The sequence below is a fragment of the Daldinia childiae genome, assembly GCF_008694065.1.
Source record: "Daldinia childiae strain JS-1345 chromosome Unknown Scaffold5, whole genome shotgun sequence".
Classification (NCBI taxonomy): Eukaryota; Fungi; Ascomycota; class Sordariomycetes; order Xylariales; family Hypoxylaceae; genus Daldinia; species Daldinia childiae.
In genome coordinates, this window is record NW_022984646.1 from 1,979,419 (window position 1) to 1,992,897 (window position 13,479).

A 13,479-nucleotide genomic window follows, 5' to 3' on the forward strand; every position below is an offset into this window, starting at 1 on the left:
CATATCTACATGCTAGGTACCTAGGTAGGTACCTTTTTGCAGTGCTTGACTTATAAACACCTTAGTCCGTACAATCAATAGAATAGGTATGGATATGTAGCATACGCTCATCCACGTTTTATATCAAGTAACTACCTGGGTAAGTGGCTTAGATTTTTTTCACCCCGCTTAGGAAGACCATCGTGTTATGTTCTATTCTAAAGTAATAACCAAAGCCTCATCGGTGAATAACATAAAACCCTCAAACGCTATCGGTGAGCAGCGGTTTCGCCTTATGATGCTCGGTACATACCGACGGGGTCGAGGGCTGAGTGCATACATACCTACATATATAATACCCTGTTGTCGGCCAAGCCATAATCCGGTCTTGGAATGCGGCTCGAAGATCTTAGCGGCCAGCAACCTTCCAGCGTCAAACACCGCATAATGGTTTCAGGCCCATTAGGGAGAGTCTCAGTTCGTCGATCATATCGCAATACTAATTTGGGTACTGATCATATCAACTTTTTATATTTTTACTCACAATAAGCCTATAATATATCTATATTCTCATTTATATTCCGACTTCTATGTACAATAATATACATACGCACACGCACACACACCGCACAGATTCGTTTGTCAGCTCGATCAGATCTATTTGTTAAAAGTATTAGCGCATCCACACAAAGGCCATTCTAGGAAAGCCCCGCCTCGACGACTTCATGATAATCACAGGTTTTATACGTTTATAGCTTCACCTTGGTTGTGGCTTAGAGGCCTTAAATAAGAATACGGGGTGAATGTAGCAACCCCTTGTAACGGACGCACTGAAAGAAAACTGCATTTCTAAAATATATTCCTACGTAGACTCATCAAAGCTGTAAACAAAGTTGACTGATAGAGCAACTTAGACGGAGGATCGTTCTAGATATTCTGGAAATGGTTATCTAGGTAGTTTATGCTTTGCTAGATTTCGCTCGGATTTTCTTTCATCTATATATAGGTATATATATATTTGACAATATTACATCGTTTCGTCTATTCATCTCGCATATAATATCGTCTTCATTTATTCTACACCACTATATGGTTAATCTTCAGCGAACTTGATTATCTTCAGCATTTCATTCAAGGGTACCCCAGTCAGGCTAGACCCTGTGAAGATCACGGAGAAGCGATTTCAAATGGAACGTTTGACGCCATGATCTACAACACGTCGATCTGACACATGAGTGGCCTCCAAAACGATTTACACGTCGTTCCTAAACCCTAGAGAACTACCATCTGGCTTATCCCGTCCTGTAAGCCCCACATTACTATACGGCTTTCGAAAAAAAAAAAGAGATGCAGACGAGACCCTTGACGACCATAGAGATTTCGAGAACTAATTCGTGATTTTACTATAGGGTATGCGGAACAACTTCACCAACTGACGGCGCATTGCATATATCAAGATATCCACGTAAGCTCATAGAGTTAGTAACTTTGCTCTAAAATAATACCCTTTCATCCTATAGTGATCGTCTGTTAGCCATGTTAACTGTGACAGGCATCTTCTTGTCTAGCTTATTCGTCCATTAACATATCAACAGCTTCTGATCGGCCTCCGCCTCGGACTCAGTACAAGCTTTCGTTCTAGCCTCCTAACGATTTGAGCCCAAACTCGGAGACAAGCATCTGTTTCTTTTTCGGATACCCCAAGTTACACCACCCCCAAGAGGTTGTCATATTCAGCTACTCCCCTATGTCCCACACAGCAGTGGCACAGCCTTGCTCCTCTCTTACTAGAACGGCCATATCACCCGTGGACATACCACCCGTGTATATCGTCCTATCTTTGCTCTGGTATCTCTATCCGACTCCCCTGCGTCCCCCCCTCAGCGGCAGCACCTGTTCCTGTCTCGTTTCTGACACCTCCAAAGTGACCACACTTCTTATCCATATTTGACCTTGAGAGTTTCTAGACCGGCCGAGAAAAGAGGCTCTCAACTTATCTATTACTGATATCTATTACTGACTCTCAAGTACCGAGAATAAATATTACTGAGAGTAAATCGGGCCTGCAACTAGTTTGACGTTTCAGGCAAGCTCCATCAGATAACAGGGGGCCTAATAGTACTCTTGTCGCTTTTTTTTTTTTTTTCTTTTTTTTTTTTCCTTCGGTTCCCCCATAATCCGACTGGAATCCCTTTACTAGGAAAATCTTCGTCTTAGTGGCCACGCAAGCAAAGCACACCACCCTTTCTTATTTCTTCGAACGCAAAGTTACATCCATCGTTTCAATCAATTACAGCTCATCAGTTTCTTTTAGCGTCGATCTGTGTCGATAACTCTATTACTCCTACTGAACCCTGGTTACACCTTCCCCGGACAACAAAAGCTTAGGATCCCCCACATCGTACATATCGTACACACATCGTACACAGTTTATCTAAATTTGACCAGGTCACTTGCTCTTACCTTCCTACAATTATATCGGAAGAAGGAGCAACCTGCTAATAACATTTTCGTGACATCATCTCCTCTTTACGCTAGAGGAAAGGAAATCACTACCGTGTTGTTGTACGGGACCAACACAGTCAGGCATATCAGGCATATCAGGCACCTTCCTACCAAGCTTGCACATAGGTTAGGCTGCTATTTTAGCAACTTATAGGGCGTGAGGAAAGTTATTCATCACCTTGTAAATGGGGTATTCGATTCCTGGACACTAAAATCCCTTATTGGGTATACAATATTTTCGTGGGAATGGCGGATGACGACAAGTTACGAATTCCAACTACACGAACAATATATTTCATATGTGGTTTTGAGCCGAAACTCAATTAACATACGCACGGCTTCAACCAAGAGCTGGCCTCGTGTTAATTAAAATTGCTGGACGATTATCCAAACGGACTGGGAATTGTTGTCAAGGTTCTTGTGGTTCACTCTATAATTACCAGCAGGGCTGGCAACAAGTCCCTCTATAACTTCTCAGTATAACGTTATATACAGCTCAACCTCGTGGACTGGAGCCAGAACATCAGAGAAGGATATATTTTGAGCTGGCATTCCTGGCTGCTTGCAGTATGGATGTTACCTCATTGCTAAACTCATCCTCATCCTCGTCTTCATCCTCATCGGTAAAGGAGAAACAGCCGCAAAGGAGGATGTGCAGGACACCGTGGACCATGGCGCCAGCTCAGTGCCAGAAACGACGGAGGCGACAGAGAAGACGGCAGTCCATCCATCCTCTCCGCGCACTTCATCCCAGGAGAAGGCCCCTATACACGGAACGAGATTACCATGTCGAAGCAGGACACCATGGAACGCCGATGGATACGCACTCCCACTGACACTAGACACTAAATCGACTCGGCCGACAGTACATTCAACATCAAATACTACGTCGCCTGCAGGATCCGGTAGCCCCAGATCGCCACGACACAAGTTTTCCGAGAGTAGTAGTAGCCTCTCCTCTTCGTCGACTCAATCATCCCACTCGAGAATTTCATCTATGTCTACGGTTGGTGGAGTCCAACACACTCAATCCGACCGCGCCGAGCTTACGATTCCCAAGATATGGTCTCCAGGTACGAACCAGAAACCAGCAAATGAAGAAATCATTTCCCCGCCTTCAATTCGTACAGAAGCACCAGTCTTAGCTCCAATACGATCTAGCTCACCATCCGATACCATGTTAATGTCGAGAGGCTGGGTGACCGTAAATCGGACTCATAAACAAGACGCAACCATGTGAGTAGACATTCTTGGTTTTTTTTTTTTTTCTTTTTTTTTTTTTATAATTCAATAGCCATTCAAGACAAGTTACTTTAAGTTTAAGTTACTCTTTATTGGTCTATTGATCAGACGGAAATCGTCAAACCGATACCCGAGTTAAGTGTCATGGGTCGAATTTAGGGGGTCAATCAACAGTCACTTTTAGTTTGTGCAACGATTTGCTGGACCTGCACTTAGTCCTACACATACAGGCTTATCTACCTTCAAAATCCTCATTATCATGCCCAGTTAGACCTATTATGTCCTTCAGTTCATCTCAAGTACTAAGTTTCTCAACTTAAAACTACCTTTGTTCATACTATCATTTAATCTCAACATGATGCTGTTTGAACATCTGTCGAGATACCACATGTTCTCTTTTCCTAAGGTCTTGTTGATCACATCTCCTTCAAATTTATATATAAGCCAAGGGCTTATTGTCCAGCTTCGGTCACTTATAGTATTTTCTATCTGCTAACACTACCTTAGCACCAAAGATACTAAGCCTGATCTTGATCATCTCGACCCTTCTGATTCTGCCAAAGCACATAAAAGGGCTATCTCGGCGCCTGATTTCAATATCACAGAAGGGATTGATCGATCCTTTCCTCCAATCTCTGTGGCGATCCAGCGTCCTCTATCGCCTCCGCATCGTATTGACCTTCGCCCTTGCAATCAATCGGCCCGCGCTATGGAGCCGGTTTCCCCTCCTCCACCAGCATTCGCTAATCATCTTTCCCAGGATGGACGTGGCCTGTATGTATCAGCAGGATTGCGACACGGGATCTTCACTCCGCAAGGCCATTTCGCATATCTTCGGGCGGAACAAGACATGCACTAGAAACATACCTCCAAAGGTTTGGGTTCACTACTGTCGCAAGCATTATCAACGAAGTCGATATCGTAATGGACCGGAATGGGCCGACACCCAGTGTGAGTTGGTACAGAGGCAGATCCGTCGTGTCCAGGAATGGAGTGACGAAAATAGGCGAACTGGACAACCGGGAATAATAAAGGACTGGTCATTGTCTATGAGGAAGAGGGAGAAGACTCGTATCCAGGAAAAGTCCGCCAAAAAGCGTTCTCATCGCGAAGATAGTGATGACGAAGAAGACGATTTACCTGACAGTGCTGTCTTGAACGGCACTGCCGTGCCTGATTGGCTACGTACCAGGTGTGGTAGTGGTTATACCACGGCCGAAATCGAGGAAATTGTAACTCGCATGCGAAATGAGATAAAAGAGGCGCAGAGCACTCAGATTCCTGACATAGAGATTCTCCCAAACATCTCCATGGAAATCCCGGATGACACGAAACCCAAGACGATGACTAGGCAGAAAAGTAGCCCTAGTAGTCAAATCCACAAACGCTCTCAGTCAGTTGGCGTCGCTCTTCGGCCCGAGCCACGCCCGATGATGCGTCGCGTAAGCCAACCCGCGTATGTCCGACACGAAGATGTGCACCTACATCCTGGTGAGAAGCGTCAGCGTATATCCGGCACGCTCCCGTACGGTGCTTCTCATACATTCATGAATTCGAGGCCACCCGAGCATCCTACCCTTGCCTCGTCACGACCCATCCATCCTCTTCCTCATCGCCAAGGCTTTGGCAATATCCCAGAGAGCCGTGCTGAAGAGCTATATTACCATCACGATCCCTCCAGAGCCCCAGAATACGGCTTCAATCGTTGGCCTAATTTAGGTCCTCAGCGGAATCAAGTTCAACCAATGGGTGCAGCACCAGGAATTAGCGGCCACCAGCGGTCTTTTTCCGAAGCCGGCAACGTTCATCCTAACATTCCTTTCCCGCCTCCTTTTGGTAATGCTCCAATGTCGGCTAGCTATCCATCAGATCCGTCATCTTATGGTAGAGGCACAATACCTCCGGCGCAATATCCGCCTCAATATCCGCCTCAATACCCACCTCAATACCCACCTCAATATCAACCTCAATATCAACCTCAATACCCACCTCAATATCAATCACAATATCAACCACAATATCAACCTAACCAACCTCTACCAACCCTAACTATTATGATGGTCGGCCAGTACCGAATCAGCGAGGCCCTGGTCTCTACACCCACCCCCTCCGCCAACTTCGGGGCCGGGTCGTCCTCCCCTCGACCTCGGCTATAGACATATACGTCACCAGAGCACACCATCAGTTAGCTCTACCAACACTCCCCAGGGGCCTACTGGTGGATACGAGCATTCCACTAGTATCCGTCCGCAAGCCCCACACGATCAATTACCTCCACATCATCACCGCCAACCTTCCTACGCGCAACCTCACCAGAATCCTCCTCGCCCTGTAGTCCAAGAATCTGACCGGGATAGAGAAAAACTCGACGAGAGTCGCTAGCCAATGCTTTACACTTTTATCATGTACTAATAATACCCAAAAGCCCAGTCCCGGGTCAGCGTCTTTCACTGCATTTTCCGCGCCTTGCGTTTTCACTTTGCCCTTGCGGATGATATCCATTTACTCGACCAAAAGGAACCAAAAACATCTACGTTATAGAAGAAGCGGCCTGGAATATTAGACTGGATACCCCCTCTTTCGATCATTTCACAGATTACGACTGGAGGCATGGAACCAAACAACACGAAGTGGGCTAGGTGCCCCCCTCCCCCCTCAAGGCGTATAAAGCCTATGAATTACAGCGATATCGTTTCCTCAGGTTTGCTTCTGAAAAGCACAATTGTATTGCGGGAGACAAAATAAATCTCTATTTATGGTGTTGAACCATAGGTAGTAGCGTATCATAGGAACTACTCGGGATCGGCTCGGTAAAATATTATGCCCAGGCGTCTCAGGCTGGGTGTCCCTGTTTAGCTATGCCGTTTGTCCCTATAATCAGCAGCTAACAGCGATGAAGTTGTCTTCGTACCCATAGACGGGCAGACACTGAAGGTGTGCTTAGATAGTTGAGCCTTCGTTTATGAATGCGATGAATTTCTTAAGACGTCGTATTCGACAGTAGTAGTAGAAATAAGAAATGGATATTCCGTTGCCCATTCGTAAAAAGCATCTTGTCACCATTAAAGCATCGGTGTGCTTCAATAAGCCAGTTGAAAAATAACAAATGATAGTTTAAACCGGAGCTCTTTTGGGAATGTATGTTACTTGTGCTAGGTACCTGTTTGATGCTGCGAACCTATGGCTCCTCTGATTGGTCCATTTTTGCAAAATCTTCTCCAATCAGGAAAGCCTCAAAAAATTATATGGTCGCAACATGCAATCACACAAAAAAACCTATCCAGAAAACATTAATATTATATATAAAGTTATATGAAAATATAAATTAATTATATTCGGAGCCTGATATTAATCGCCCACATCAACACGTTTGCTTCAGTAAAGTACCTATGTATGGAAACGTATTCATATATCTACAATATATCATGATCCCCCACGTTACCAGTCCTTTAGTAGCAGAATGATGCGAAAGAATAAAGGGATTTCATTCTCTCGCTCCTCCCCCCCTCCCCCCCTTTATAAAGAGGAGGGCTGCAACGCGTTTGGATTTGTCTGAGTGGCAGATGATAAACGTTGAACGTCTGAACTAATTCTATCGTTGAAACCGTAAAGATTCTTGAGTTCCAGGCTACGTTAAAATTATGACCTACTGTTATTCTTTAAAGGATTATATATCCCCGTTTCCATCCATAGTTGCTAAGGGACGAGGCTAAGTTGCTGTATCCAGGCCAACGAAGTCAAACTATGACTACGTGCACAGCCAATTTCACATAAAAATGAAGGAACGAATGGAATATTTCCATACATGTCACGAACATAGGTAAACACGACTGTGTTCTTTCTCTCAGGAACTGTATAAGCACAACTGGGAATTGACCAACAAACACTTTGAGGTGGGTGCCTACATAATAGCTCTACAAATATCTTCTCCGCTGGTAATTCACAAAATTGATAAGCATTTGTCCTTACCTCGGGTGCATTGTCTCGTTTAACGGCTTGACGCAGGTTTCAGATCAGTCTCTAGTGTTTATCGCACGGCCACAGGTTCGGCGGGTTACTTAAAAACTCGACATCGCATCAGTGCTACTTCTACACCGTTTGAGCAACTCAAATTTTGGGACATAGCAACAACATAGGAAAAACCCAGTTGCTTTGTGTCGAAGACATGCCCGGATTGCATATAGCAAACGGGGCTGAACCCACAGACTCACTACCCGCGTTTGTATTCGATATCGACGGTGTGTTTATAAGGGGCGAGAAGTTGATCCCAGGAGCTCGCGAAACTATTCGGTTACTGCAGAGACGCAAAGATCCTTTCATCTTCCTAACGAATGGCGGCGGACATACGGAACAAAGCCGAGTTGAGAAATTGGGCCAACGGCTGGGCCTCACTCTCGATGTGGAACAGTTCGTACAGTCGCATACTCCTTACTACGATCTCGTGCCTGAGTATGGCGACAAGACAGTTCTGGTCCTTGGAGCCCAGGGCGATCAGATTCGGGATCTAGCCCACAAATACGGCTTCAAAAAGGTCCTCACGTCATCTGATATCATGGCCGAACGTCCACTCATCCACCCGTTCCCGGAGATGACTAAAGATCATCACGAAAAGTACGGGCGTAACAACACATACTGGACACCACGCCGATATCAGCCATCATGTTCTGGTCTTCGTCGCGTGACTTAATCCTAGACTTACAGATCATCACCGATCTTCTGCTATCGCGCGGCGGCTTCATCGGCACGAAATCGCCTAAAAACGGTGATACTTCTCTCCCTAACAACGGGTACCAGCAGGACGACCAGCCCAAGCTCTTCTTCTGCAATCCGGATTTCCAATGGAGCACCGAGTACCCCGACCCGCGGCTCGCGCAAGGCGCCGCGCTGGCGGCGCTCAAGGGCCTCTGGGACGAGATAACGGGCGGGAAAGGCGACCTGCTGTACTCGATCATCGGCAAGCCGACGGAGCCCACATACGTCTATGCGGAGAAGGTGCTGCAGGAGTACGGCAAGAAGTTGCATCCCTCCCTCGAGATCGGCACCGTGTACATGATCGGCGATAACCCGCGGAGCGATATCGCCGGCGCGAACGACTTCGAGTCCCGGTGCGGGTATAAGTGGAAGAGCGTGCTTGTTGAGACGGGCATCTATGTCCCTGGCTCGGTGCCCGCGTATCAGCCCGATCACACGGCAAAGGATGTCAAGGAAGCGGTGCAGTGGGTACTGCGGAAGGAGAAGCTTGCTAATGGAGCTGAGTAGGGATATTGGCATGGCATTTCGGGGCGGTGGTCTGGAGTTATTGCCGGAGTTATGGTCCTAGCATTTGCGGCTTCTTTTCAGAACCGAGCGGCATTTACCCTAGGCATATGAGAGGGCAGGACAAAAGGGGGGGCTACTTGATGTTTCTCCCGTGTGTGAATGCTTTCGTTTGGGACTCTGATAGGAGTAGAGTAGGCGATACTATCTAGACTAGATCCCATTTTTTCTGTTTGTTGCATAGGCGAAAGACGCGAACTTGCACTTCGCGGTCTTCGATACTAGCGATTTTTGTACACAATGTAATGAGATAGTTTTTTTTTTTTTTGAGAATTGATTTTTTGTCTTGTTCTCATGTATACGAGAGTGCAGTCGGTCTTTGGATCTAGATCATATTGCTATGAATATCTTGGTGTTGACTGGAGCTTGAAAGTTAATAGGTATAAGGGAAGAGCTTAACTATTAACAAAGAGCCATTATCAGTATCTCTAGTGGATAAATAGGGGCTTCATTTACTTTGGATAGCAATCTCTAGCGACTTCAAGCTATGGAAACCCCACGGGAGAATCAAGTACGATGGTTCATGAATGTGTGGCATTTTTCAACAGGATCCACATTTCGATATCCATGTGTAATCGAAATAGAACTACAAGTCGTCGGCTAGTGCCGTGAACATGTATGCTTGATGGTACGATGTTATGTATGTATAAGCCGGGGGGACCTGGGAGAGGTTCGAAAATAGAAGTTCGGTGTCACAATGATACCTAACAATATATCAACGTGAAAAACTGCAAGCCTAACCACCCAACGCCACGGACCTATCTACGTGTTTTTCCTTTGTACAAGATGTCCTGGGGTGGTATCGAGGTAAGCCCCTTGGTAGACGTTATTGGACACCCATATACATTCTTAACAACTTTGTAGAGAATTGCTCTGGGCTATGGTTAAAGGAATGTACAGGTAGATACCGTAGCAGCCCCTTAAACGAAAATTACCAGGCATGATATATCCCCAAATGTGCCATAAATGTAAGTATGCTGTACCAATGACTTGCTGGGAGACAATAATACTGATAAATATTTCTAACTCAACTTCCTAGATATTTTCGTACGACGTGTAGGTGGCCACATAATGTAAGTAGCAATTGAAAAAGCGGTCAAATTGCCGATCCGAGAGCTCATGGTATAAACTGGGACGGCTTATGTGTTTTTAAAGTATCACGAGGTGGACTCTAAATAATAATTCTGGAAAACATAGTAATTGTAAGTTGTATCTTGAAGTTACCCATGTGGTATCATACTCTTTCAATAATTATTAGCTTTACTGCACGATATGATTAAGTTGTTAACTACGAAACCTTTCATGATAATTACCTAATTATTTCGACCCAAAAAATCCTCGGACTAATAAAGATAATGATTCAAGCAAGTTAACCCTTACAATTAAGTTATTTCTTAAGCCAAAGAGGTAAGTTGAACATTTAGGTAGTTATAGTTATCATTGTTATAGAACTACTACACAATGTACCATCATGAATGGATATCACGTCAGTAGTTATATCTAGTTCATATGTAGTGATATGTATATACTAGTTATAGATTGATAAGATAGGTAATCAAACCATGTGACGGAAGAGGACGTACATAAGTTAAGGATATGACGATATGTGCGTTGAAGCTCAAAGAGGGGCAAAGGGGCTTGACAGGGGGTGGACTAGGCTAGGCTGATGTGACAAGGGCGGTGAATGATTAAGCTTGCAGATAATTATGGGGGATTTTACTGAACTTAACCCAACTGTGCCTTGCGCCATTGCCCGAATCGATGAGTGATGGGATGTACATGCATGATGTACACGCGACCTTTTTTAGTACATAGCACATGCCGTTTACTGTCCGATTAAGAAGACCGATTAAGAAAATGAGATTATAGGGTCATCATCTGTCCAACGCACTCAGTAAAATTTTGATGAATTTTTAACCAAGATGGGACAATATGGGCTTTTAACGATTTATATTTAAACATTTTAGTCTTGGTTTCTTCAGATGAACTGTCTCTAAACCTAGGTATTTTTTCTTTTTCTTCGCAACGTGTAAGAAGAAACAGTCGGGGTGAAACAAAGTTACATGCAGGGTTAGTATTTGCGAACGATTCAGCCACGTGCAGATAAGCGATAAACGATAAACCAGCTGGCAGGTATAGTTTTGTCAAGTGCAAAAACTTCGGGGGTAAGAACGGTTTGGTACCTAGCTCGATTAGGGCCACCTTGATCAAAATTCAAAAGAAAAAAAAAACCTTGGTTTGGAAACTTGCCCGGCCTAGGGAAGAACAAGACAAGCTGAGCCCCTCTTCTAGACGCGACGACTCTCTATTAGCCATACATAATCATATCGCCAATGACCTCCAAAATCTAAACATTTCGATATTGACGCGCTTGGGCGATAGATTCAATCAACATCCTCCTTCACGGACGTTCACGGCATCCTCCGAAAAGACGAACCGAACACATTACAACAACCCTGGCTGAAAGCCTCGCTACCTCGGCGCGGCAGCAGCCACTACCATCGCGCCCATGTGGTGGTTTTTTCGCATCGTCTCCAGCTCCGTCTTCCTGTTGACCATCGTATTATCTATACCTATCTCCTTCGATGTAGGTGGACGTGATAGCGGCTTGGCCTATAGCCTGTCGCTTTTCGGTTTCTACCTGGTATACAGCGCTGTTAAGCTCGCCACCCCCGAAAACTCGCGCATAGGTTGGGTTGTTTCTAGGTTTCTTCAATCTTCTCAGTGGATTGTCATTCCGACCCTCTTGATATGGTCTCTGCACAATTTTGCTGTTGATGCTAACAGCACCGACTGGGTATCGAGAACAATCGGTGGATTTGGTGGTCAAAAACCCTCTGCAACCTGGACCGATTGGATCTTCGGCAACGGCGGGTTTGTAGAATCGGTCACTCTTGGTACTTGGGATAAGACGTTGTGTTATTCAAGTCCTGTATTCCAACTTGCCGAAGGCTTCTGTACGCTGCTGGTTATCCAAGCTGCAGGTCAAATTTCAAGATGGCTTGTCAATCGTGGAAGAAGTGATACTTGGGTTGTGAGTAGTCTCTTTTCTTATATTTACTCTTTCCCTAGCTCTGGCTGCTAACTTATATTAGCTTATTCTCCTGATCCTATCGGCTTCTATCATTGCCAGTGCTGTCTACTTCCTATGGCGGGTCGCTTTATTCCCATCTATTAGCAATATCGATGCGACCCTCATCGGCGTAACTGTTACCTCTGCAGTTTTCCTATGTGCGATAGGAATTCTTTCCGGCCGCGGTAATCCCGTTGAGTCGTCTTTACTATTCGCCTACATTGTTCTATGCGTCTATCAGATATTCACCGATTATGTTCAGTCACCGGAAGCCCAGGCTGCCGCTGCAGAGCAAGCTGCAAATCAACCAGAGTTTCCACCCCTGCCACCTATCATTATGGCAAGCTACTCGACTCGTCGTCATCTCTTTAATTTGTTACCTGAAGCTGTATACTCCTCCCTAAGCTTCCTCCACGCCGCATTTCAAACCATTGCACCTTCGGTCATGATCTCCCTGATTTACCGACTAATCGTATTTTACTGTGCGACTCGTATTATTCCAGCAGTACGAGAATCAGGCGCACGTGCCCTTCTACAGGAGCCTTCTTTGGATGATTCAGATGAGGCGAATCGCATTTTAGGCTTCCTCTCGTGGTTCTCGCCTTCTATCCTTATCTCCGTCTATACAAGTCTACTACTTCAACATTTTTCTGCCAGCGGTGGTGAAGAAGGCTGGACACTCCGACATGGGGATTCGGGAGGCAATAATTGGCGTTGGGTTAATGTTGCCGCTACAATGAGTCTCTATGCTATCGAGTTATATCTAGGTAGTGATGATTCGGACAGCGGTCTAGTTAACCATTGGAAGACGGACTAGACAAGGTTGTCTATTAATTCCGAAGTTAGTAAGGTTGAAATATTTTGGCCTGTGGTATGAAGCAGATCCGAAAGACAGGTCGCAGAAACGTCATTAGCAGGAAAGTGGCATATGTGTTTTAACCTTAGTCGATCATGGTTGCGATCGATATTTGGCAGCAAGCATTGGGCAGGGCAGGTCGTCGGCTTGGGAAATGTAGGTTCACAGCACTTGGCGTTGGGGGCATTAGGGACAGTATACCATTCCATTGAATTCGACCATGTTTTATTTGTTGCAACGAAACAGCACTTGGACCTAATTCGTAAACCGGGCACATTTTGCATCTGCGGGGAGTTTTAATCCATTCCAGGTACTTCCCTACCTTTATGGAGTAAAGATAAACGACTTATCACAGGAAGCAAACATTTTAAAAGAGGTGTGGTGGTATGAATGGTATGAGTGGTATAAGTGGTATAAGTGGTATGACATGTCTTATGGCGAGAATAATTCTCTCAAGATACATCACATCGTGTACGAATTCCATTCGACGACTCTGCTGTTCTTCCAT

General features: G+C 45.2%; 3 protein-coding genes across 3 annotated transcripts; all 3 read left to right on the forward strand.

Annotated features, from left to right (window-relative positions):
- Nucleotides 1-4,487: 4,487 nt before the first annotated feature.
- GL218_05684 (orp1 like protein) lies at nt 4,488-5,882 on the forward strand (the record flags this gene model as incomplete). The annotated part of the gene is made up of 1 exon (XM_033582364.1): nt 4,488-5,882. The coding sequence occupies one exon, from the start codon at nt 4,488-4,490 to the stop codon at nt 5,880-5,882; it is 1,395 nt and encodes a 464-aa protein (XP_033434411.1).
- Nucleotides 5,883-7,891: 2,009 nt separating this feature from the next.
- Nucleotides 7,892-8,985, forward strand: GL218_05685 (putative CDP-alcohol phosphatidyltransferase class-I family protein C22A12.08c; the record flags this gene model as incomplete). The annotated part of the gene is made up of 2 exons (XM_033582365.1): nt 7,892-8,345; nt 8,420-8,985. The coding sequence occupies 2 exons, from the start codon at nt 7,892-7,894 to the stop codon at nt 8,983-8,985; spliced, it is 1,020 nt and encodes a 339-aa protein (XP_033434410.1).
- Nucleotides 8,986-11,551: 2,566 nt separating this feature from the next.
- GL218_05686 (uncharacterized protein) lies at nt 11,552-12,932 on the forward strand (the record flags this gene model as incomplete). The annotated part of the gene is made up of 2 exons (XM_033582366.1): nt 11,552-12,076; nt 12,138-12,932. 2 exons carry the CDS (start codon nt 11,552-11,554, stop codon nt 12,930-12,932), a joined length of 1,320 nt encoding a protein of 439 aa, XP_033434414.1.
- Nucleotides 12,933-13,479: the final 547 nt, after the last annotated feature.